This window comes from Pieris brassicae, chromosome 1 (genome assembly GCF_905147105.1).
Source record: "Pieris brassicae chromosome 1, ilPieBrab1.1, whole genome shotgun sequence".
Classification (NCBI taxonomy): Eukaryota; Metazoa; Arthropoda; class Insecta; order Lepidoptera; family Pieridae; genus Pieris; species Pieris brassicae.
The window spans coordinates 1,219,407-1,245,815 of record NC_059665.1 but is presented as its reverse complement, the minus strand read 5'-3'; the positions used below and the strand labels follow the sequence as shown (position 1 = coordinate 1,245,815).

At 32.8% G+C, this 26,409-nt stretch overlaps 1 protein-coding gene across 1 annotated transcript in view; it reads right to left on the bottom strand.

Annotated features, from left to right (window-relative positions):
* LOC123706965 (acetylcholine receptor subunit alpha-like) overlaps positions 1–26,409 on the bottom strand; it is a 70,278-nt gene that overhangs the window by 35,758 nt on the left and 8,111 nt on the right. The window contains exons 2-4 of the mRNA XM_045656656.1: positions 16,014–16,168; positions 6,455–6,635; positions 3,771–3,886 (exon numbers count right to left, since the gene is read on the bottom strand). Of these exons, the coding sequence (XP_045512612.1) occupies positions 3,771–3,886; positions 6,455–6,635; positions 16,014–16,168 (452 nt within the window). The remainder of the gene's footprint in view (positions 1–3,770; positions 3,887–6,454; positions 6,636–16,013; positions 16,169–26,409) is intronic.

Here is a 26,409-nt window from a genome sequence, read left to right as displayed (position 1 = left end):
GCTTTGACTATTTACACTAATTGAAACAGCTTAGTTCTTTTACAGTTTCATTGTTCTCGGGGTGTTAGAGCGCCTTATCAGCCTTCTGTTCCTGAAAAACACCGTCGATTTTTGCGTCTTAGGCAAGCCAGCGTCCTTACGATGTTTTCCTTTACCGTTCGAGCGAATGTTAAATGCGCGTATAGCTGCAGTGCGGGGATCGAACCTACAGCCTCAGGGATAAGACATGCACACTAAAGCCACTAGGCCAACACTGCTCATTCAAGTAACAATAAAGGGTATTCTGATTTAAAACAAACAATTTTAACGTACGATATTGATATAACGAGAAACTAAAATATTTGGGTAGGATTTTATTCTCAATTTTATTTTGTATGTAGAAGGTGAACGGACAGGTGCCTTGATGTTAAATTATACCGCTGCCCATGGACACTCTCATTGCTAGATGACTCGGAAGAGCTTGGCCTTTTCAGAATTGGTTCGAAAAAACTTCAGTGGGCAGCTAGTTCCACATAGTGGTGGTACCAATAACTGCTGATACGGATGATATTTTGCATTCTGCCTCGACGTCCGTAGTACGAATTTTGTGATAAATCTAAATTATTTTTCTGACAGTTATTAAAAACGTGCACGCTTTCATCTCACACACGTAATATTGAATTAGTAACAATACAGCATGAATTTTAATGTAAGCAACACTTATTTTCTACACCTACTTGTACTAGGAGACACCTATTTAATTATAACAATTTTATTTAGTTTTTATATAAAAGGATTATAGTATGGTAGATATCTCACGTAAGATTCCTAATTACTGTTTTCACAGCGTCTCGAGACAGACCCAATTTTATCCTTCTATTATTAATTTACCAACTGTCTACGATGTAATGAAATTATTTTTCCTGTTTTATTATAACAGTCCTCCTGTTTATACGAATAAGTTCCGAAAAAACGTTACATGTCAAATAGGATTTTTGTATGGCTTGTTGACATAATTAATATATATATAAACGCTATTGGCACGGCAAGGATTCAGACACATGTACTTAAGTTTGATGATTGCAAGCATGTAACTCTTAAGCAAGCTAAAATGTTGTGCCAACTGTGAACTGTCAAAATGTTAATTCAATTTTTAAAAGTTTATTTTCTCCAGTTTCTCTCGTAGTATATCCTGTATTTTTATTAACTTATGATTATTCTATTATAATAATACGAAAAAAAAATTGTTATAATAATTAAGTAATATTGAAAGCAAAATAAATATGTAAGTAACTTTCTATAACATAAGCTAAAGTATTTATATCCAGAATGGAAAAATCGTGTCTTTATTGGCACGTTGGAGTATGGCTGGGAAAATGCTTTGTGATTGGCAATTTCTATATAATATCGTAAGAGAATTTTTCTATTACATACGAATGTTGCCTTAAACTAGATTGTGTAAATATGAGGTTATGAAATAACAATTGTCGTTCCTACACCAATATGGATCAATTACGTTTTAATCACTGTGTCTTGGCGTACATTTGTTAGAAATATAATAGTTAGCACTAAGTTCCTTGCCAGCTAGTCTTGGTAAATCATAATTCTGACTTCGTATTTGTCAGGAAACAAACATCACTTTTATAGAAACTGAAATAAAACAAATAAAATACACAATAGTATTAATGCTATCGTACAAATGTTTTAAATTTATTTTTATTAATTTTTGGTTATTTTATTATTACCATGTAGGTTCAGAATCTTGTAAATACTGTTATTTGATTGTTATGTTTAGGTTTTAATAAACAATTATTTATTTAAGAAAAAATACAAAATTGATATGATTTGACTTTATATATTTACATTCACTATGCATTGAATGCGTATGGATTACGAAACCGTATGATTTAGTTTTAAAGTTTACAATTTGATCCAGTGATTTGGCACTGAACGGCAACTTCCAACTCCGCGGAAGAAACAACATGCTTGTCATAAATAATAAAATAATACGCATAACAAGGGATTTACATAATTTAAATGCAAATGTTAATATAATAATAAAAGTAAAATAGAAAGTGTGTTATTTTCGTTGTTGTGTTTTATTTATATGTGTATACACAATGGTTTCGTTATATTTTCTTTATTAGTTTACATTAGAATATTTATATTTTAGACAGTACGATAAAGGTTTATTTAATCGGCGGCTAAACAGGCATATCTAGGGAAGACCTGCCCTTCAATAGGCCACATTTCAGTTACCAGGTGAGGGTGTGGCCAAACATTGTCCAGTTAAAAAATATTGCCTTCTGGAAATGTTTAGAACTGGCCAATTAGAAACTTTTGAAAGAAGAAGTTGCTAATGAAAACTTTTTGAATTTCAATTTTAGAACTCTTTAGTAACCTAATGTAGTATATTGATTTCATTTGTCATTTGCTTTTGTGAATTGGCGGCAAATCTAAAACTCTTGTTACACCTGAAAATTAACCTAATGCGAGAAATTTTTCGGTCATTGATTTATTATGACTTTCTTTGCGGGCTTACTCAACATTAAAGCTATAAGCTGCGATTAGCATTTTTTAATGAAGCCCCATCTCGTGCCACTATATACAATTGGTTTAACGAGTTTAAGCGTGGACGTAGCAATCTCAATGATGATCCGCGTGAGGGACGTCCTTAAACAGCGACTACTGAAGATAACATCTGTGCTGTGCGACGCATTATAGAAGAAGATAAGAGAGTGACCTATCAGCAGATACGGGCAAGCTTAGGCATTGGTATGAGCCAAGTTCAAAAAATATTACACGAACATTTAGGCGTCAGGAAGCTTTGTACCAGATGGATTCCCTATACTTTAACCAATGACCAGAAACACCTTCGCATGGACTGGTGAATATTTGACTATGGCAGGTGTCGAGTTAATGAGTCATCCGCCATACAGTGCTGACCTGGCGCCCTGTGACTTTCATTAATACCCAAGCACTAAAGATAAAATTCGAGGTATTCGCTTTACGAGGCCTGACGGTGCGGTGAAAGCGTACGAAAATGCTATAGAAGCGACCGCTAAGAAAGAATGGGCACACTGCTTTTCTCAGTGGTTCCATATAATGCGACGATGTGTAGAGAGGAACGGAGATTACTTCGCAAACAATTAAAGTATTGGCAACTTTCTATATTAACCTAGGTATAATGGTGAATATATTCCATCTGGAATGGAAGGCTGGTGATATTTTACCACTATATTCCTTAGGCCTCTTTTAAAGATAGCCAATACCGGCATCATTTAAAGTAAAGATGCAATATTGTGAAAAGGCAATTAAACGTAAGCAAATAGGTTATTCTTTTATCCTTGATAGACGCCGTCAATTGTTTGTCATCGCCTTAGCGTATGCATAGTATATAACGATATAAAAATCCATTGGTGTAAAGTAATGCACGTAAAGTACAGCGACGAGCCACTAGGCTAATATTGATGTTAATCAGAACAATAGGGAAACGATATTATGCCATATTCCTATATGCAGGCATAATACTCCGTGGTTTTCACAAACACTTTATACGTTAAACATTTACTAGAAATATACAATGTTCGATGCAAATTTTACGTCACCTAATTTCAGTTCTGGAACTCTAAAATATACGGTTACAGTGTATTTTCTTAAATACATATTGTATTGTATTCCAAATAAATATCACCTCATTAAATATTCTTCTGTTATCATCTTTTAGATGTTTTAAATTGAAATGGTTACAGAAAACTATAGATAAATTTATAGATTATAAATGAACTCACCTTACAGCAGGCACTTCAAGAATATCCCATTCAACAGACATGTAGAATTCTGACAGATCGACCCCCACAGAGACGATATTGCTCCCCGTTTGCTCATCCATGTGCCGAAGGTCCACCTGCACATACTTCACTCATCATCTTGTATTAGCAGGGGTTAGAAGAATGAGCATTTAGATGAATATTTTCTTAATCAACTATAAGTTAGTCAAGATCGGAAGCTATAGCGTAGAACTGTTAACAACCATTTTGTTCATTATATATAGTGCTGAACTATTACATTAAAAAATGTATTACCTTAAAATTTCTTAATGAGTTTTGAACGGGAAAAAGGTATAACACTTAGAATAAGATTACACAGTCGAACATAGCTAGCTTAGATAAATATGACACGTATCAGAAACATATTGGTTTTGACATAGAAGACGCATTTCTACTCAGAGTCGTTGAGAGATGTTTATAGTTCGTAGAAAATTGTAAATATAATTGATAGTGGATAGTTGGAATCCTTAAATTTTTGTTAACAGAAAATTACGGTAGATGACTAACTTCAATAGTAAAAAGCAGATGCTTGTACTATTGGCTATTAATGATTTTTTTTTGTTAAAATTGGCAATTCACTTCTTATATATATCGTGACGAGTTCTAGCGTTTATATGATGTTTCATTTCATTTAAATAATTGATTAAAGGATGCTCATTCTTCTTTATTATAAATTTAAAGTGGAATAAAAAGTCTCAAACGACAAAAGTTCAATTGAGTAAGCATTAAAGCTCTGAATTTATCAATCAATCATTCATCATTCAACTTGTTCGTCATTCTTTTATTCTTCAACTGAAAAGAGACATTAAGATATTATAAAATACCCTTAAATCACACAAATCACAAATACTTAAAAACTAATTATTTATAATTTTATTTTAGTCGACATTTTAAATTGTTTAGTTTAGAAGCAAAAACACTACATTTACGTCAAACAAAATTCAATTTATGCAGCAACGTTTGTCTCATTTTGTTTCGACGCAAATTTCATTTTATTTAGAGTTTTTAGTTACAATTTTATTCGATACATGCACCTGTCACACAATGTGTACGCAGACACTACGTAGACATTGTTTACAAATTTTAATCTTATTTTATCTTACGTTATTACTTACCACAAAGTGTGCAAAGTATCATGTACCTATAATTTATCCACACATATCTCGTACAACGGCAAAGATGACAACAACATGCCAAACGCACGTGACACAACACCTATTTAAAAGACGATGGAGTCGGCGATATTCTGATTTTTATTCAGCAAAAGAACGTCATTTAGGACCTCGGAAGCACCGGCTCCGCCACGCTAGTGTTAGCCGCAAACGAGTCGTCGAACGTGCGACTTTATTGCGACTCTACGCCTAATCTTTGTGTATGAAAATTTTGAAACGACTCCAATCTAGACTAGGCGCTAAGTCATGTCATGCAACGCACGTCTTTTTGAATCTGTGGTGGCAGCATTACTGATTCAAATCTTTAATTACCAATCTATTTCGAAGAATTTATATCCTATAATAGAAATTCTTTTATAACAGGCAATATTTTAAAGGAGCAATTTCATATCGGTACCTATTACTTAGTTGTATTATATATTTTAATGTTATTAAATATTATAGCAGTTTGTTGCTGTCACCACTTCAAAGTTTCATGGTTTGTTAAGCTTTTCATATTTTGTTTTGTTGTTTTTGTTTCGTCTTTGTTGTTATAAATATCATGCAATGAGCGACACCGATCTCAAACAGCCACTAAAGTAACTAAAGGGAAAGGTATAAAATATGCTGATGACTGTAAAGTGTGAGCCCGCGGGCGAGTCGCCGTACCGCGGTGTGTCGCGTGGTGTGTGTGACGGCCTCGCCGCTGTGATCGGGAATGCAAACGTGGGAGAGAAGCCGCCATGCAGTCAGTGATGTAGTGTAAGCATGCACAAGCGTTATGTGTGTTTATGTGTGTGTCGCGGGCGGAGCCAGCCGGGAGAGGTGTCTGTCACGGTTGAAGCCGCTCCACGCCGGACGAGCGGCCGCACGACATGAAAGCTAGCTCGAACCACGCGTGAAACGGCTCGCGCCATTCGGGAATGTCGGGAAGGGTTGAATAGTGAAGTTGCATCCCATATCACCTGGCATCAAATTTTATACCTTTCCGTGTCGAGCGAGGGACGCCGGTCGGGTGGGGCGAGGGTCGCCCGACCGTTCGAGGACTCGCAGAGTCAACCGCTACTCCACATACTTAAACAATCAACTCAATTGAACACAGAGCTGGGCCGGGCGAGGAGCGTGTGAGCACGCTTGTCGCCCGAGTGCCGTCGCCAAATACAAGGACAATACGACGATTACGTTCGAGCGGTTAGCTACTGACATCGGCCTGCGGGGCCCTACGGCTATGGCCCACGCGGGAAGCGGCGTACAGCGGGGCGTCACCTTGAAGCCGTCATACGTCCAGCTGCCTAACTTAAGCACACAGGTTTGCACGTCGTAAGGAAAGAACTCGACGTCGATCGAGCAGGAGGATTTATAGACGGCTGGCGGCTGCCACACGACCATGCCGGTGTAGTAGACGATAGCCTTCGTCATCAGGGTCACCTCGTAGTTGCCATCGGCGCTGCGGACAAACAGAGCCATGAGCGCGCGGTTGCTTCTCGCAATTACCTTGAATCCGTCGTACGTCCAGCTACCGAACTTTAGGACGCACGTTTGCTCGTCGAACGGAAAATATTCGACGTCGATTTCGCACGAAGACTTGTAAATGGCTGGTGGCTTCCATTCCACTAGCCCCATGTGGTAGATGGTCGCCTTCGTTGCCAGCGTTACCTCGAAGTTGCCGTCGGCACTGTAATGGTAAGATCTGTTTATATGGCCCTTAAGATATAACGATTTTTGTAAGCAGACCAAAATTGTTTTATCTTAGAATTTTAGCCGTTAAGTACATTAATGGTTATTTTCATATCACGTACAACAAGTTTACTTGTACTCCACATTTAAGAAACTTGTTAATACTGGTCCTAAACCGCTTTAGATAAATTTTTAAATCGGTCTCTAGATTCTAGTTAAGATTCCTAAAACTATGCCATTGAAGTTTGGAAGGCAAAACCGTGTTTGCAGGAAAATTAAACTATTTAAATAATGTAAATATTTACAGCTCTATTAAATCATTTTATATTCCATGAAGAGGAAAGCCTGTTTTGGGTTACCACACATTCAAATAAAGCCTCTTTAGTAAATACGAATTTATTGTTTTCATAACCAAATATTTAGATTTCCTTTTCCGCTGTCGTGGTCATTCGGAGATAAATAAGATAGGTATTTATTTTGTCATATTTTCTTATAACAAGACAGCCTTGGTTCTTCGTAACCGACTCCTGACGCCCCGATAAGGATATCACGAGATATGAAGTCATATGAGGAAGGGAGCGATACATCTTGAGATTAGATTAAAAGCTGTTATGGCATAATATGGGAATTTATCTTGGGACAAGGTTAACGTATGAAGCCGATGGGTAAGCGTAAATTAGAATATTCGAAGACTTCGTCTATGTCGTATATTTGTTATTTAACGAATATATACAAAAATGCAAGTCAACAAATACACGTAATTAATAAATACAATAAATTTTCGTTTGTATGTATTCATTATTTGAACAGATGCAAACTAATTAGCTATTTATTTTATTTAAAAGACAGTGATAATATTTACTCAATAGGCGCGTACAAAAACTTGAATAAAAGATTTTCTGGTGTACAAAAACTATTATATGTTATATACATTGTTTTTAATTATACAAAAACATCGTGGGCATAATTAATATGACCATTGATCAACCTTAAAGGATGGAGTATTAAAGCTTTCAGAGATTGTAAAGAAATGTGCCAAGTAATGTGGAAAGGATATCTCAGAGCGGGACAGGTCGATATTTGTCTGAAAACATTAATCAAATGTCAGGTAGGGGCTGAAATAACAAGATATTTCTTAAAATAATCTTATAGTATCATAAAATAATATAACGAGTTATTATGTATTTAAATAATACATTAAAATACATTAGAGTAATTTTCGTTATAAGATTTACATACACGAAGAAATGATAATTCATTATTTTTAAGTTTTTAAAATAGGGTATGACAAAATGTATACAATAAAATATAAAAATCTTGTTTTAAATTTACAAGGTATTTTAATGATAATTTACATCTAGAATACAGTTGATATTGTTAAATTAGCAACTCGCAAAACTGTTTTGCTACATATCCTATATATACTATCTAACATAATCTGGCATTGCTGATAAATACATACCGAAACACTGAATTAAATTAATATAATATTTACTACTAAAAGCGGCATTTGTAGTTGATCTTTGCATATATCTATTGATTTGATCCATTCAGTTATAGCCATCAATTGAAAATATCAATCATTCATAATGTTCTTTGTTTGTTTTTTCTTCCTTCAACTCGTCAGTTTTCCCTTTCGGATGTAGCAGAATATTAAAAGCCCGTACAGTTGATAGATACACAGTTTCTAAATCATTTGTGACGTCATTTAAGAGTCGGTTTATTCCTGATTTCATTTTATCAACGACCATGCCGAGGCCTATTATCGCAGGAAAACACGTGACCTATAAAGCACAAAATCTATATTATTTAATGGAATGAACTCAGAACGAGTCGGGCAAGCTGAAATATATAGATAGATAGATCAGCAGCTTATGCCTTAGATCCATGAAATGGAAAATAGTATGATACCGCTAGTTCATAGTACTCGACTGGTATTGTGACAATGTAAAAATAATAAAATTAATTTTACATTAATAAATTTCTATTTATTATTCATGGATCTTAAACATATAGATTTTAGTTACTAAGCAGTTATTTTATTTCTAGGATTAAATACGAAAACAAATATTTACCATGTGTGAACAAATAAATAGGAGTATTATCCAAAAAACCACTTTCATTTTGACGTAGCTACTGTTTCATATCTAGAAAACAACTGGGCTGCCGTGAACAGGCGGTCCTTAGTTAATTTACATAATTGATTAAGTATTAAAATGTTCCTACTCAACGTTATTGTGATACACAGTGATACAAAATTAATTTATATAAAACCGCTAGTTCTATGTATTCTGTGTCGTTGATGTTCTGTATTTGTTTCATTGGCCCCATTCAAGTCAATTGTCCGTTTTCTGTGTGTCTAACATTCTGAAGTGTTTCGCCGGGAGTTAGTCCGGACACTATTTTGATATTAGTCCAAAAAAGATCCACCTATATCAATTTTATATATGAAACTTTTGCTTTCTTACGTTTCAAAGTAGAACTACGAAACAAGGGAGCTCTAGTTGATACAATAAGTCAAATTCAAAATTTAAGACAGATTGGAATTAAATGATTACATTTTCTTTTAACAAGTTTTTTCTTGCAAGAGGAAAAAGCGCTACAAAAGTGGCTACTAATTTACCGCGAGATATTGGGAAAAGTTTTCCTGGTGCATTTGAGACGAACAAAAAATTTCCTTGCTTGTTGAATTCTTTAGCAATTTTGTTATCAGCTGCCCGTTTGTGAATTTTCAATATGTTACAATAACATTTTTAAAAATTGAATTCGAAGGAGCGTTTCACAATGTGTTATATTCGTACCGACGTTAACGGCAAAAGATTTTATTCCGTATTTGGTTTAACTTTGACAGCAAGGTGAAAAATTATTTTATAATTTCAAAACATCATCTGAATTATTGATTATATCTTATTAACATTGTATCTAACAATACACGTTTATTTTTACGGTAACAAAGAATATATTATTTCATATAACCATATAATGGTTTTACCAGTAAAAGCTAACATCTAGCAACACACATCTATAAATCCGGTAGGGTGTACCGAGTGGTAAGAGGCAAACTCAGCATGCTTTATACTTATTAGCAGACTAACAGAATTCTTACAAACTGTAAGTATGATCTAAAAACGACAGATTTAAATTTGTCGTTAGTACAAAATTTTGGAATAGATAGTTCTACGCTGTCAGTTAAAAGGGTTCAGTGGAGAATTGTTATTGTTAATCTACACTTACGCAAACAGCGTTTTATTTTTATTTTAAATTTAATAGCCCATAGGGATAGACTCCAGAGACAACTCGAGTAAAGCGGGGTCAAGCACCGAAACGGCAGCTTTATATGATCACCCAGGGCACTTTGGTGTTTATACTCTGAAAACTTTCATACAGTTAAACGTGCTTCTACTAAACTAATATATGATATTGAAGTCAAATGTTTATTTTTAAATAAAATATTACGTTCACGGTAAAAAATAAAATTACATTAACGGTAACAATTTTTAATTCGAGTTGTTTCCTGCTTCGTTTAAAAACAAACTCACGCCTTACTACAAAATGAAGTTTCGTATAATTAAAATTAATTTAAGCAAACATTTGTTGGATGAAATACAATATTTTTGCACTCACTCACTAGTTTGTTGAAATAATGTATTTTTGTATATTTGTTTACACTTTTTAGACAAGAATTAAATTATTAATGATGTTGCCTTTCTTGTAACTTCGATTTTGTTTCCTTTGGAGTAGATACTCTTGGGCCATAGGGTTCAAGTGCCCAAGCGCTAATTAAAGATTTGGTGCCTGGTAGATGACACCGGTTATCCCAGAGCTGTTGCATTCCTTGCTCAATAAGTACACTGGCATAGGGACTAAACTTTTAAAAGTAGTTTTAATTTTATTTTTATAGATTTTTAATTATTATTATTATATTAAATAATATATGTAGGTTAAGAAAATTGTAATAACTGTATATTTTATTATTTTTACAAAATACTATTGAAGACCAAACTTACAAATGCCAATATCGAAAAAATTATATTCATCGAGAGGAACCTTAAAAAGATTTGTGAAATGTTCAGATAAGTTTAAAAAGTCTTTTCGTAAATTTACAAGTTGTGTATAAGGGCAATTGCTACCTTGGTCTATTATACATAAAATACTCTTTCTTCACATTTATGGTGTTTAATTATGGTTTTCTATATCGGTATGTTTTAATAAAGAATACCAGTCTAAGAGTGTGATAGATCAAATCAATATGACTCGGCACTTAACCTATTTTTATTGTAATGATTTATCGGCTAAGTAAGAAACGGCCAAAATAATTGTTGTCATCTTCATATCGTTTAACAAGCGAATCAAAGCAGTTATTATGGAACAATTTCAGGACATTAAAACATTTGTTTTACCCAGTTATATATAGGGTATCTTACTAATAACATTGTTAAGTATATCACACTTATTGGGAAAGATTAGTTCCGTTATTTAGGACAGTGTAGATACAAGATGAGTATAATGCCCTCTCGTAAATGTATGAAAAGATCTTTTGTTGCCGCCTTTCGAATTCTCTTGGAGTGTTCTTGTGTCGTCTATGAATAGGAGGATCGATAGATGTCTACGATCGTGATATAACAAATTTATTGTATACGTTAATATGCTTTGTTAAATCTTTTCGTTTCAAATAAAATTATGGTGTCTTTGATGTTACTATCTTTTGAATGTACGAGTATATCTGTTACTACGGTATAATCCAGAGACAAAAATTCTTTGATTTACGCTAGCATTTGATTCTTAAACAAAAACCTGAACTTTTCTTTTCTGAAGTTAACGAGAGTTGACTGTACCGAGGAATCCAGCGCGGCTGTTGGTAGCATGTAGCACGACGCTGTATTCAGAGAATAGCTACGATCACTACCGTGGGCTTTAACGAGACAGGTGATTAGAATTTTAAGGGTACCTTAATATAAGTTTTAACATTTTTTTTAAAGTGTTTTTCATGTTCAAGAGACTCTCACATTCATTCTGCACTTTTAAGTTGACAGTGTAAATTACTTCTTTATCTGTCTAATACTTAGCTGACTCTGGGAGTTTCCTTTAAGTTTGTTCTATTAACTAAAGCACTTAGTGTGTGAGCTTTTTCTTATTTAAACGGAATAAAGTCTCCATAGTGATTGAAATTAGTAATTTACTAAATTAGTAACTTAACGCCTTTTTATAATTATTAACGTCGAAACTTTAATTTCAAAAATTTACGCTAATTTAGATATTTAACGTATAATAATACATACTCATTTATAATAAAATTAATCAAAAATATTTTTCTCCAAATTTAAAGGTTTACGAAAATTGACCAATGCAACATTTCGTGAAACTGCGGTTTCATCCGCAATCTGGAATAAAATGTTTATACTTTTTCGGATAATTTAGCTCTCAATGGAAATATTTTAATCGTTGTTTGTTTGATAACAGTTGTTTGTAACCCCTTATTCATAAATGCAACAGAATGTTTTGTTACTTTTGTTTAATGCAACCGATAGTATGCTTAGTATGTTTCAATGACAATGATACAATAACAAAGCTATAATATAAATAATGTGAATGGATATATATAAAAATACATTTTGCCTCAACAATAAGTACGTTAATTAAATAGGACTAAATCAAATAAACTAGTTTTAGTTTTTGTTTAATTTCCATTAACATACATACATATTCCCTGAAATATAGCGATGTTATCAAGACGTAAATTGTCTCCCTCGAGATCACGTATATCCTATAAGACATTTGAGAATCTACGAAATTGCTACGACGTAGCCACTGCTACGCGACATAGCTACTGATTATAAATGCCTTAGCAGATTATTTATCATATATTTTAGGCCCTAAATTATTAACCAGAAATATAAATACAGTATATACGAATGAAAAATTGTGACGAGGGTGATAAGAGTTTGGAGGCGTCCTCCACTCCGACGGAGGTTGAGTACTAATGTTAAACATAGTGGAAATGGACTTAATGTAATTTTATTTAGGCCTTTTTTTGAACATACGACCCATTTTATACTTTAACGCCTCCCTTACTTTGTTGTTAAATAACATGTTATAAAAGCCAGTCTTGCTTCAACTTCCGGTAAAGCAATATTAAGGGTTCCATGAATAAGCCATACATGTATGAAGCTACAACATGGTAAAGGTACAAGTATGACGAAACATGTAAGTCATTTAATCTACTTTTAGTAACTGTAGTAAAAAAAGCTAGCAACTTGATTTTGTTTATATCTTATGTACATAGAACATAACCTATATATATATATATATACACTATTCACAAACAAGTATAAAAAGTGAGAGAAAAACAAAATTTTTGAGGCAGATTATTCTGAAATTATACTATTGTACGTATAGTAAATGTATAATTAAAAACAGTCATTTGTCAGCAACGACAGAACAAAACATACATCTAATAGCCTAGTTTCCACGTAATTAGTCACGAGTGGAAAATTAGTTTAAACATGTTTCATTAATAAGCGTGTAACGTCACGCGGTAAATTTTATTAATTTATATTTATTACCGCGCTGTCGGCGTATATTAAGATTTATACCGAATTAATAACTCGCGATTACGGTAATCTTTAGAGCAGATTATTAATGTGAGTTTTCGCTTAGCTTTTTAATCGACAGACATTCTGCACATATCTATAATTTTTTAACGAAACCATAATCAACGAATGAAACATAGCTTCATCAAGACGTGTCTGAAATAATCCGATATTATTTTTTAAACTTTTCACATACGCTTTTCTTTCTTTATAGTGTCACGAATATGGCTGAACTGAAATGTTTATCAAGTTTTCCACCAGCTACAGACGTTTTAGCAAGCTGAAATGGGAATTATTGCTATTTCAGCAGAGGCTCTATCACAAATTAGAAAATTGTAATTTGCATTTGCAACCCTCCTTTTGACTTGAACTTTCGTGCGAAAGAGATAAACAGTATGCACGTTCTTAAAGTGTGCGATAAGGATAGAGATGCATTGAGTTTCGATTGCTATTCAGAGAGATTAACAACAAAGAGATAAAGTGCGAAAAGTGAAGACAAATGATAAAGTACTGTGAAGTGTGCGTAATTGAAGTAACTAGTGGCCGTATTTTGAGTCTGACAATAACTGTATCTCCACGCGTAATTTGCGGCTTTTTAGATTAAACACATTCCTGATTGATTTATTTAACAATAACTTAAAGAGATCTACGGCGTTTTGTATCCGATCCCTAGCTTATAATAGTAAATAATAATAATTAAATTATTTACAAGAAAGTAGTATATTCATATATTAAAACAGTAATATCAGCTATGTAAATATACGCATGCAAATGACATAATTATTATCATGATGTATTTCTTATAAACAGTTAAGATATTCATAATTGCTGCAAAAAGGTATAGGCTAAATTCTCCCCCATACTATAAACTTTGGCCTAATTTAATTTAAATTTTATCACCTGAATAATTTCAGAGTGAGTAAAATTCATTCAATTTTATTTTATTTTATTTATTACCACTTCATTGCATATAAATATTATAATACAATTGACATAATTAAATAAAAAGGAATGCAACCTCATCCCTTTCGAGCGATCTCTTCCAGGCAACTACTGTGAGAACTAAAAACTAATAGATAAGGTAAGCACAAGATATGTAAAAATACATAAAACATATAGTTATTTAGACAAAACTAATGGAACAAAACGAAGCAATTAAAACATGCGTAAACAGTGAACAATACTAAAAAAAATATCGTAATAACAATATCAGATCTGACAGGTAATGCTTGTTCTGTAACGTAAGAGCTATTTAGCAATTTTATACAGTTAAATAGAAAAAATCTTTATCCATTATATCTATATAATATACACGACATTACTTGCCTGAACCGTATTAGAACTAGGTCAACATTTATTGGAGCACAAATGATATAATATTCATTGATTTTAAAGAGATTTATTACCACCTTGCTCTATTAGTTCGTGTTACGTCCACTACTAAAATGTTAATTCATTGAAATTGTATCGAACATTTGCATTAACATTTTTGTTACTCATAAAACGGGAACGATACGATATCATTTTCATAATTTATGGCACTTTCGAAATTAGTTTGAATTAATAATATTGTTAGTTGACTATTGATTATTATGAACACCAGCAACGGAAAGTTTTACCGTTGCAAATAGAATCTGTGCCTCGTTCAAATTTGGATCCTTTTTACGGCAAATATGAACTATACAGTAAACATGTTATTTAACTACCGCTGTCAACTTTCATTGCACTTCACTAATGAGAATCGGAGACCGAAATTCAAAACTAGCAACATAATACTTCTGACTGTCGTTTGTTTATAACTAGCTGGCTTGCTGACTATATGGCTATATGATTTTATGTTTACGATTCTATTTAAACACACAGATTATTTCTTTAATAAAAAATCATCCTACTTACCTTAAACTACGGATTAAAGGGTCGTATGAAATTATATTATTATTAATAATTTAAAAACTATGACTCTAATTCCAATGTTTTAACTAAAATCTATATTTGTAAATATATGAACATAAATCGACTGACTTATTAAGTAAAACGAAAATTTGACGTGTGTAGCGTAGAACTGGGAGCACTATTGTAACAAGTGAGAACATTCAGTATTAATTGTATATTCGAATTGTACTACAAGAACCTACACCTCCAATTTCATTTACCGTAGTCCACGTAGCTCGTAGCTCGAGCTACGAGCGTGTTTATTCGTAGAAAGGGGCTACGAATAATGTATTTTGCTTCTTGTAAAGTTGTTGTAACAAGGTTGTAAAGCATAGGGATTATGCATTCTTTAACTGGCGTTGGTAACAATTTAACGATCTAGGGAGAGGTACTACAGCCAAGAACTGAAACAATCAAGTCTAAAAACATGTAGTTTGAGAAACGTCAAAATGTATTAATAAACTATCTTATTTACAGTTATAAAAACTATATAAGGTCTTATTGCACTACTTAACTAAAATACTATTTTGTTTCTTTCTGTCAATTTGTTAATGCTGTGATAAAATTAGACGGTAAAAGGCTTTAGTTAAAATAGCATATTGGGTGATGTTGATGACGTGTTTGGTTCAAAAACTTCGACGTCCGCTAACAAAATAGTAGTTCACTATTTTGTTAGTCGTTGAATGATAAATTAAAATATTTAATTTGGTTTATACTTCCACTAAAACCTTACACAGAAGTATAAACATATTATTGTTTTATACAATTTAATTAGAGTATATATTTATTAAATCGACTTTATTGAACAATGGATTGTATTGAAACACGATGCAATATAAAAGAGTGGATCTCACTTGTTATAAAGTACGATGTCTGGTCTCCAGATGTGATCTGAAGGTACATGAAGCATGTGGACTCCGCCATATTCCCGGGGCTCCCACCGTAGTTTGTAGTCATACCAGGACTGCTCTACCCATAGGTTTGTTGTCATTATCTGGTTCTTTAGATTCTGTTGACAAAGAATAAAATAACTATCAAAATCATTATATTCATTCATCAGACGCCATTAAATTGTTACAGTTTCTAACAGACCTCTACTAATGTAATACTGAAGACATGGATTTATGTTAAAAAATATAACACATTTGGTATATTTATACGTTATAAGTTTTATTTTAAATATTTTAAAACAAATCTTTTGAAGTATTGAAAGATGTTGATGAGTTTTTATCATTCACAGTTTGGCTATTTTTAGATAGTCTCCCATCTTAATAAGTATATTTTCAGATATAATATAAATTATAAAAATACATAATAGAGAGAATTTAGAGCAGTAGTGGCTGAATGACGTATTCCCTGAGGTCGTAGGTTTGATCCCTGGCTGACCACCAATGGACTTTCTTTCTATGTGCGCATCTAACATTCGCTCGAACGGTGAAGAAAAACATCGTGATGAAACCGGCTTGTCTTTGACCCTGAAAGTCGACGGCGTGCATCAGGCTGATCACCTACTTGCCTATTAGAATAAAAAATGATCATGGAACAGATACAGAAATCTGAGGCCCAGAACTAAAAAGGTTGTAGCTTTGTTTCAGATACCAAAGCAGAATAAGTTTAATTTTGAAACGGCTATGTTATCAATAATATATTATATGTAACTGATAGTTATAAAACTAAAAAAGGAAAGTACATCATAAAAAATCTTCAATAAAAAAAAAATATTTTATAAATTCTGAAACAACTTAAATGAAACAAAACAAACATAAATCGTTTGTGAAGCGGTAAACCCAAATCCCTTTATTATTCTTGATCCCGCTTTTTCACTTGGTTATATTTGTTTTTCTAAATCAATTCACAGTTTCGCTAATTAATTATATTTAATAACTCATGGACAGTTGTAATGAGAGCTTATAAGCAATGGTAATTATTCAATTAGATTAAGTATAAGAAGCGTCGACATTTTATGTTTGATTTCCAGTGAAAAAGTTGTTTAAGGTTCCGAGTAACACTTTGCCTAAAAATAACAATAAAACTGACGTCGTAACGTAACTTCTTTTAGTTATTTTTACAAGACAATGTTATACTTAAATATGTAAGCATTAGAAGTATTAAAAGTCGCAAATATATTATAGAAATAATGCCTTTTTAAAGAATTAAAAATATTCAATTTAATTATTTATTGAATCATGAAAAAATAAAATATCTCAAGTTGTAAGAAAGAATTGTTTCAAATGTAGCAATGGATAGTGATAGTTAAATGCATTTATTTAAATTGCGTTTTGACCGGATTAAATTTTATAAACGTCGCCTAAACAAGCAAGCATATTTATTTGGAAACATTACGTTTAGGATAAACAGTAACATGATGTGCAGAACATCCATATCGTAAGCAAATGTCGTAACGTAACTTCTTTTAGTTATTTTTACAAGACAATGTTATACTTAAATATGTAAGCATTAGAAGTATTAAAAGTCGCAAATATATTTTAGAAATAATGCCTTTTTAAAGAATTCAAAATATTCAATTTAATTATTTAATGAATCATGAAAAAATAAAATAACTCAAGTTGTAAGAAAGAATTGTTTCAAATGTAGCAATAGATAGTGATAGTTAAATGCATTTATTTAAATTGCGTTTTGACCGGATTAAATTTTATAAACGTCGCTTAAACAAGCAAGCATATTTATTTGGAAACATTACGTTTAGGTTAAACAGTAACATGATGTGCAGAACATCTATATCGTAAGCAAATGTGAAATATCGTGGTTCTTACTTAGTCCCGCAAGACTTTACACAGCATATTTTATGTTATTTGCTAGAAAGTAGACGTTATAATCATGATATATCCGTCTTCTCTTGCCCAATTGAAAATCCATTACCGATACAATGATACAACTATAAGACAAAATGGAATTTATGCCTTTTGAACTGTGCGTTTAGGAGATATACAATAAAGAGAAGTAATAGTGATTAGGTGTGGTTTCAGAGTGTGACTCTCGTCTTTGACGTAAAATTTTCAAAATGCGTTTATGTAGGCCCACGCCATAGATGTCGAGCTTAACATGGGGACTTTCGGGCTGGGCCTATACTCAAACCCCACTGCCCTATTCAGAATAACGCTACCCACTCAAAACACCTCAACCCTTAAGGGCCCTTGGGGTTCGCCAAGGCATTCAACCCAAGGGACCAACATCAGTAGAGCTAAATCAAGGATTGTGTCTCACTCTCGAGTAGTTTCGGGCTTGGTTACATATCTTTCCTAACAAGGTGTAACGCTGATATGGGAATAATTCCGTCTCTTGTTTAGAATAGAGATGATCACAAGTCAACAACAGCCAGTCTGCGGTAAGCATTATCAGAGAGCGGTTTTCTAATTTTCATTCTTCAATAAATTTTAGTTTTCCGGCCTAAAATTATTAGCGGCAGCGCTGGGTTACTGGATCTCCCAGTAGCCGGCACGGCTTTGCAGACTTTATCATCGAATTCTTTGTGCTCAAAGTGTTGAATGATTCTAAAAGTATCGTAAGTATGGAATTCACCAATGGACTATGTGCGCATTTAACATGTACAGTAAAAACATCTTGAAAAAATCGGTATTATATCAAATTTAAGAAAACTATGGCGTAACAAGCCGTTCTGATAATCAAATAAACTTAAAAAATGATTATAGGATAAAGCTAACTTTCCTCCTAACTGATGCGAAATTGATCTAAAAGTATAAAACAAAAACTCTTGTTCACTGTTGTTCACAACTCTTGTACATATGTTTTATTTACATTTTTGTTCCATTCATTTTGTCGTTCGTTTATATGTCTTATGTATTTTTGCACTTCTGCTTGCCTTATCTGATTTTTTTTTTCTTGAAAACTATGAGTCCGCCAGTTGCAACAAAGTGTTAATAAATATATAAATTAAGCACGGAAGCAGTACTTTAATTCCTTATAATAATACAAGACTTATTCGGTAAATATAATTGCGTAATTAAACAATCCAGTGCCGTAAAAACTAACTCAAATGAAATGCCATAAAGAGCTATATAACTCAAAATAAAGAGAACAAATTCATTCGCAATTTACACTTTTTGTCTCGTTTACATTTCGTGGAGTTACGGTAGTAATGGGAGCCGCGTTATTGCCGGCTTATCGCCTGCCGTGATATTGCTTCCTTTTGTAATTTTTTGTTCATTGATTGTACAAATACATCGGAAATGGAATGTGATAAAAGGAAGTAAATGGAGTTGTTGTACTTTTAAAAAATAATAAAGAGGGTGGGACTAAACCAACCGACATAGGAAACGAAAACTGCTTCCAGTTTTTTTTAATACAGCTACATGAAATCCCTAGAAAAGATACATAAATGTATAATATAGAAGAACAATAAATAGAAAAAACATATTGAACTATAGCTACTCTCTCTCTCTCTCTCTCCGTATTATAAATTTAAAGATAAATGTAATTTGCAAATGGAGTTGGAAAAAAAATAACTCGACTTTCAGGCTTGGTCTAGACTAGCGCATATCTGCCTGCATATAAAAAATATATCAATGCTACAACCTTTTTAGGTCTGCGCCTCAGATAGTATACGTTTCATGATCAATCTTCCTGCCTATAACAGTTTCATCTATTAATACTTATTATATATAAAAAAATAGTCATAATGACAAACAGCACAATTATGCTAATAAGTGGTTTGTTTCAGATTACCAGGGCTATGAAAGATTTTAAAGGTGGACGAACCTAATTGTGTCTTGGACAAAAAAAATTGATTAAGTTATTATTATATTCTAGCAAAACAATATTGCCATGAAAAACATATCTATTGTATAAATAAAAAAATCTATCGTGTAAACTGAAATATTGGAACGATATTTGCAATTTAAAAGCCTCTAACCAAGACTCAATCAATCACCAGTGGAATATCAACATTTAAACTCAAATGATAAAATTTGTCAAACTAAAGCGTTTCAAAGCTTTTTATGTAGATTTAGTATGAGTATTAGTGGTAGTAGAATGAACTTATATGTCAGAAAAAATAAGCCTTATATTCTAAATAATATAAGGCATTTTAGAAAACATTGCTAAATCGTATACGGAAACGTCGCCCTACTTGGCTCGACTCACTGCCGTAAAACAGTAAATCACAGTAACCACAAAGAATAATGTTTTCCACTATCAAGGTACGATGGAAAACATGGATGCCTACAACGGACAGAGGCCTAAGAGAGGCCTTTTGGAGACTTTACGCACATAGGAAGAATAGTCCAGAACTCGGTGTACAGCCCTGATATAAACGCACGACTAGGGCCAATAACCGCAAAGTCTCTAAGCCAACACAAAATCGGTCTCAAATATGAATTTTCTGTTGTATGAAAAATATGAAGTCTAAAATTGAAATCAATAAAATCCTATCCATAAAATTCCAAGGAGTAAGAAGATAATGTGAGTCTTGCTATGAAATAGTGAATTTGTGCCGTACGAAACTGCTGACACCGTTTTATGATGTTGAGTTCTAACTTAAGTGCCAAGTTAGTGTGCTTGATTAGAGAATGATTGAGATTAATGAGGGTCAAATCCATATGGGTATTGATATACTATGGTTTAGCTAATAATTATGTAATGTACGAAATTCTTAACGTATTTTAGGCGAGTTTACGTAATCTGTAGCTGTTGTGAAAATCTATTATAGAAATTTCGCAGTTTTTTTCTTTTCAACCAGCCAGCCATGCAAGTTCGTCGTTCTACAACTGACCGTTTCTTAAGGCAGATTTTGCCGTGCACCATGACTATGTGGATCCAGCTGCCCACCGAACCAATTTGACTAAGGGTCTTTCAAGAAAAGAACGTTGCAATTCTTAAACGGCTGACCTAGCCCTTGCGAGCCTTCAGGCAATGTGAGTGTTTATGTTTATCGCTTAATATTAGGTGAGCCTCCTGCACTCAGCTTTTAGATTGATTAATCACGGAAATATAATGATTCCTTTCCTTTAGTAAAAAAACAGCGTAGAAATACATAATTTAATTTTCACAGATTTCACTTTGAAATGTACCGTTATAATGAATATTCAAAATGGGTTAACTGTTAATTCCGTTTCCGATATTGGTTATTAAATCCTCTGTGTAATGTCAATCAATATTAACAATCATATACTCATTAATATTCACCTCACCGCCTTTAAATGGTTAATCAAAATTAATACGAATTTCAGTTAATTCGGCTTATATTAAAAAGAAATTAATGATAAACCCACAAAGAAAAATAATTTCACTGACAATTTTTATGATCAAAGTTATTAGTCCTCTGTGCCTGATACAAACCGTTGTCAATATTTTTTATAGTTACTTGTAGTATCAGCCCTTAGTATAAGATTGGCTAATTGTACCGAAGATGAGAGACAATTTGAAGAATTTGGAGGAAGCCATATATTAAATACAATAATAACAAAACGTTTTATTAATTTATTCTATTAGTTCTGATGTATATTATATTTACTCAAACAGGGTTGTGGTATGTATGTATATTTGAAGGAAGCTTTGCCAAGAATAGCCTTTATCTTTGTGAGCCATTCGTTGTTGTAAGTTTGGGTTTTTGTTTATCCGAGATTTGGCAACTGCCATATCGTTGAAGAACAATACAGGTAGGTTTGTTCATATTACTTTCGACTGTAGCTTCAGCCGCGTCTGTATCTACTATTCAAGTCATTTATTCATATAGAATATGTTATAATCGTTACATATCTTAAATTGTCGTGATTCATGTGCACATTTAAATGTATCCTTTGTTAGTTTAGTTTGTTTTTTTTGTTCCTGTTTAGTTTCGTATTAATAATTATATGTAATGTATATTTTTGCACTTCTTGCTTAAGTTATTTTTTTTCTTCTCACAGTAGTTACGTGGAAGCGGTTGCCAGTTGCCCTACTTTCATTGAATTATGTTCAATTTTATATTGCAATGCAACGAATTGGTAATTAATTAAGCTTACAGGAAATGTTTTTTTATTTAATTCAATACTCAAACTCAAATCTTTATTTCAGTTCTCAAGTTCATATTTTACAGGTGACACGTTATTATTTATTACAATAACGACCTTGGTTAGGCACAACAGTGTTGTGAAAAGGCATGCTTTATCTTTCTTATGCATTTTTATACATATATGTTACATTATTTATTTGGTATATTTGCTTTGGTTTCACATTGAGAAAAGGAGAATGTAGTAAACATTATTAATAAATACAAAATTTACATTTTTATACAAACATTAACTAAGTGTTTTTTAAATTATATTATAGGAGAGAATAAAAAAGATAGGAGTGGTTTTCTGTAATTCTAATTACAAATCGGTGTTATTCATAAACAAATTTCCCATTTCCTCACTAAAACAAGACATATTGTTACAGGCTTGGAAAGGCTAGCCTACAAAGAGTTTCTCTTCTTAGAGTAAAGGTTAAAGTACTAAGTGGATTAAGTTCTTTGAGGCTGGGCTGCCAGTTAATGAACATAAACTAGATATGGTAAAAAATAAAACACCGCTTCTATGTATGGATTTTTTTATTGTATGGAATCTCGTTGTTAGCCTTAAGGGCCTTAACAGCTCAACTCGGCTGCTTTGGCGAGTATAGCTCCCCGGAATGGGCGTTACTTGAGAGACTCGAACCTCGGCTTCGGCTGTGGCGAGGTGGTCATTTGTTTTAAAATTTATAAAAAATCCCTTGAAAAACATATACGATTCTAACAACCAAATTTATAAATCTGAATTTCTGTTACAAATCTATAACTAAGTAATATTCTGAATAAGATTTCACGACATTCAAATAATGTATTTTTCTCGTAACAAAATCGTAAAAAACATCGCATCAAGCTATTTTTGTCTCTTAAAAAAGCAAATGGAGTTAACTGAATTGCACACGTTGAAGTAGACGTCAAAGGCATAATGTCAAGCCTCCATTAAGAGTGTTTCCAATGCACCTCTAATTAATAAACTCCAGAGAGCTATAATGATTAATCAACGAGGCTGTTTTAATGGGTTTAATTCCCATTGGAATTACTGTGTAACATCGTGTATGTCGAAATCGTTTACTCCATTAATAAATACATTATTGCTCGCCGACAGTAGGTAAAAAAGTTGTATGAATTTTAAATTTTGTATGATCATTAATAAGGCCGAGAGGGTTGGAAAACGATGTGAAAACCATTGTTTACGCAATGATATATTTATGCACCACCTAGCAACTAAAATTGGACGCGGAGTAAATAGAAGATATGCCCATCCCTTACCATCGTCACCGGAGGTTTTTAAGTGTACCCCCAGAGCCTCTGTAACGCGACTTTGTAGGAATTACTCGGGGTGGTTTTGCTCACCCAGTCTCAACTTTTAGGGGCATTGGATGTGCAAATTTCCACCTCGGAAATAAAAAAAGGTTCAAAATTGTTCAAAACAGTTAGAGAAACTTGCCTGTAAAATACCGACGGATCCTAGATGGTATCTGCATATTGAACCACGATGTAGTATAAAAATTGTTACGCCATGGCTATAAAACTATTCAATCACCTTCCTAGAAGTTATAGATCACTGCTGTGAAATGTTTTCAAGGTGAAGTTAATTAAATTTTTAATGACAAGGCACCTTTGTAGCGTGTGAGTATTTGGATCTCTTATTGTTATGATATTTTGATTATTAATATGACATTTGCATGAATTTTTTATATGGCTGATAGTGCGGAAAATTAATATGTTTGAATTTACCAATTTCTTTCTAAATAATCGATTTACTTATTTTATTATAAATAATTTAATTTAGACTCATTAGATTGTCAGTGGAGTCAGCGAAAATCGCTATTTTTACAGGCTTGATGGGTGGATAGATAGCCTCTTTTTGCTGTCGTTAATTTCTCTTAAAATCCCTCCACCTTATGCGACAAGATACACAAAATTGTTCCATGTGCCTCGTACGAACTCGAATTACCGCCAATGTTTCTGGTTTTATCTAACTATGACACCAACTATTAGGATATTGATATTTTCCACCTCACCATAGAAGATGTGAGGAAGTTATTGAAGAGACGGGAAAACTCTGATTTTATTTAAGCCTAAATAAAGAATAATAAATATTATTTCTTGTTTCAAATGTTAAATTTCAGTTTTCTTTAGTTTAAAAAAATTAATATATTTTTGTCCATTAATGTTATAACCTGTTTTCTGTTCCATATATATTGTTCATCTATGTAATCTGTTTTGACTTTGTATATTGTCTAAGTGTTTTATAATATGTATGTTAGCTATAAGATTAATAATAATTGAATAAATAAACTATTTTCTTTACAAAATAAAATGATTGCCTGGTTTTTAATTATTTGTATTTTAGCGATTTATCATTTTTATTTCCCTCGTATAATGTATTGTTAGGATCTGTAACATATTTATGTACTGTTTCAGCGCCTTAATGTGCCATAGGGGACCGCGTTATTAATTTGTAATATGAACATGATGTACATAAGCCCTTTAAAGCTTTTGTTTTTTCAATACAAAATTGTTTACCGCTTTAATCGACATGAACGTGAATTATATAAAGTTGTGTAAATTGCGTTATTATTTAATGAAGTCTATCTATCTATGGCTGTTATAAAACATAAATCAGTGGTGCTACAAAAATGTTATTAGGTCTGGGCCTCAGATGTCTGAATCTGTTTAAAGATCATTTGTCAATATAATAGGCAAGTAGGTCATCAGCCTCCTGTGCCTGACACACGTTGTAGACTTTTTAGGTCTAAGGCAAGCCGGTTTCCTTCATTATTCGAGAGAATGTTAAATGCGCACAAAGATAGCAATAGGTGCACAGTCGGGGATCGAACCAACGACCTTAGAGATGAGTCGCACGCTGAAGCCACCGAGGTCAGCGTTACTGTTATGAGGTATACAAAATATTTTTAGCAAGAAAAAAACAATTCCAAATTTAAATATTCGTGTTGATGGTTAACTAAATAATGATGTTCGTTAATTGTCAATACTCTTTTATAATTTCAAAACTATCCAAAAGTTGAACTTATGGAAATGGTTAAAAACTTATGGAAGGAAAATAAATTATTATTATTAATAACTACACTACACATCTCGTTTCAGTTTCGATTTTTAAATCTCTCTAGAGTACAAGTTTTCCGTTCGGATTTTTTATAACCCAATTGCTTATTTGCACTAGACGCGAGGTAGAAACTTGTTTTAAAACGCTGCCTGATTAACTCAAACATCTACGCTCTCAATAATCACAGTTTCAGTGTCAATAGTAAAACTATAATATTTACATACAGTAATTTCTTTTATAAAAAGGATTTACTTACAATTTTTAATGTGGTATAAATCAAATGAATACTTGGTCTGCGCTTTCCTGTTCTGTGAATGAAGTCGCGCGGCAATGATTAAACTACACTTAAATGTGTCGTAATTGCTACGAATTGTCGATTTAGCACTTACAGCTCGAGTTTATAGGCGTGATTAAGGAGAAGTCTTTGAAGAATGAACCTAGATCAACCGGTATTAACTTGCATATGATTTTTCAAAAAAATTTATAAAGTTTGATAACAAATTCTAGAATAAAAATATGATATTAATTTGCGTTGATTTCATGATATTTGGCCAGAAATTACTGATCTGTTTAACAATAATCACTATACTGTAGTCAACTTGCTAAAAAGAGCCAAAATAAATGAGCCTTCCTCAGAAATTACTAATCAACCATTGGTGAAGCATAAAATCTCCGCTTGGTCGTTTTTTTAGTTTATCGCTATCATACAGAGACTCGGCCGTTGCCTTAGGGGAACTTGATTTCAAAATATGTATAGTTAGATATATCAAACCTGTGTTTTCAGGTTTCTATTTGGGCCCCAGATTTCTGATCTATTCCGTGATCATTTGTTTTCTAATAGGAAACGCATTCTGTACTCTACACACGCTCTATTTCACCATACAAATGAGTGCTAAATGCATTAAAAATTACGAATCTCTCAGGGTGTATAGGTACACGCATAATCACACCCGAGTATATGTGTATATAGCAGAGAACAAAATATGTTTTGTGTTACTTTGACAATTATAACTCCCCACGGGGCGTATAACTCTCGCTTTACATATAACATAAGTTTCACAATGCTTAACTAAACCCCTGATACCTACATATTAATCTTATATATTGTATAAACTAACTTTTAAACAAATATAACGATATACTTTTATTTAAGTATGATGGGTTTTACTTACAAAAA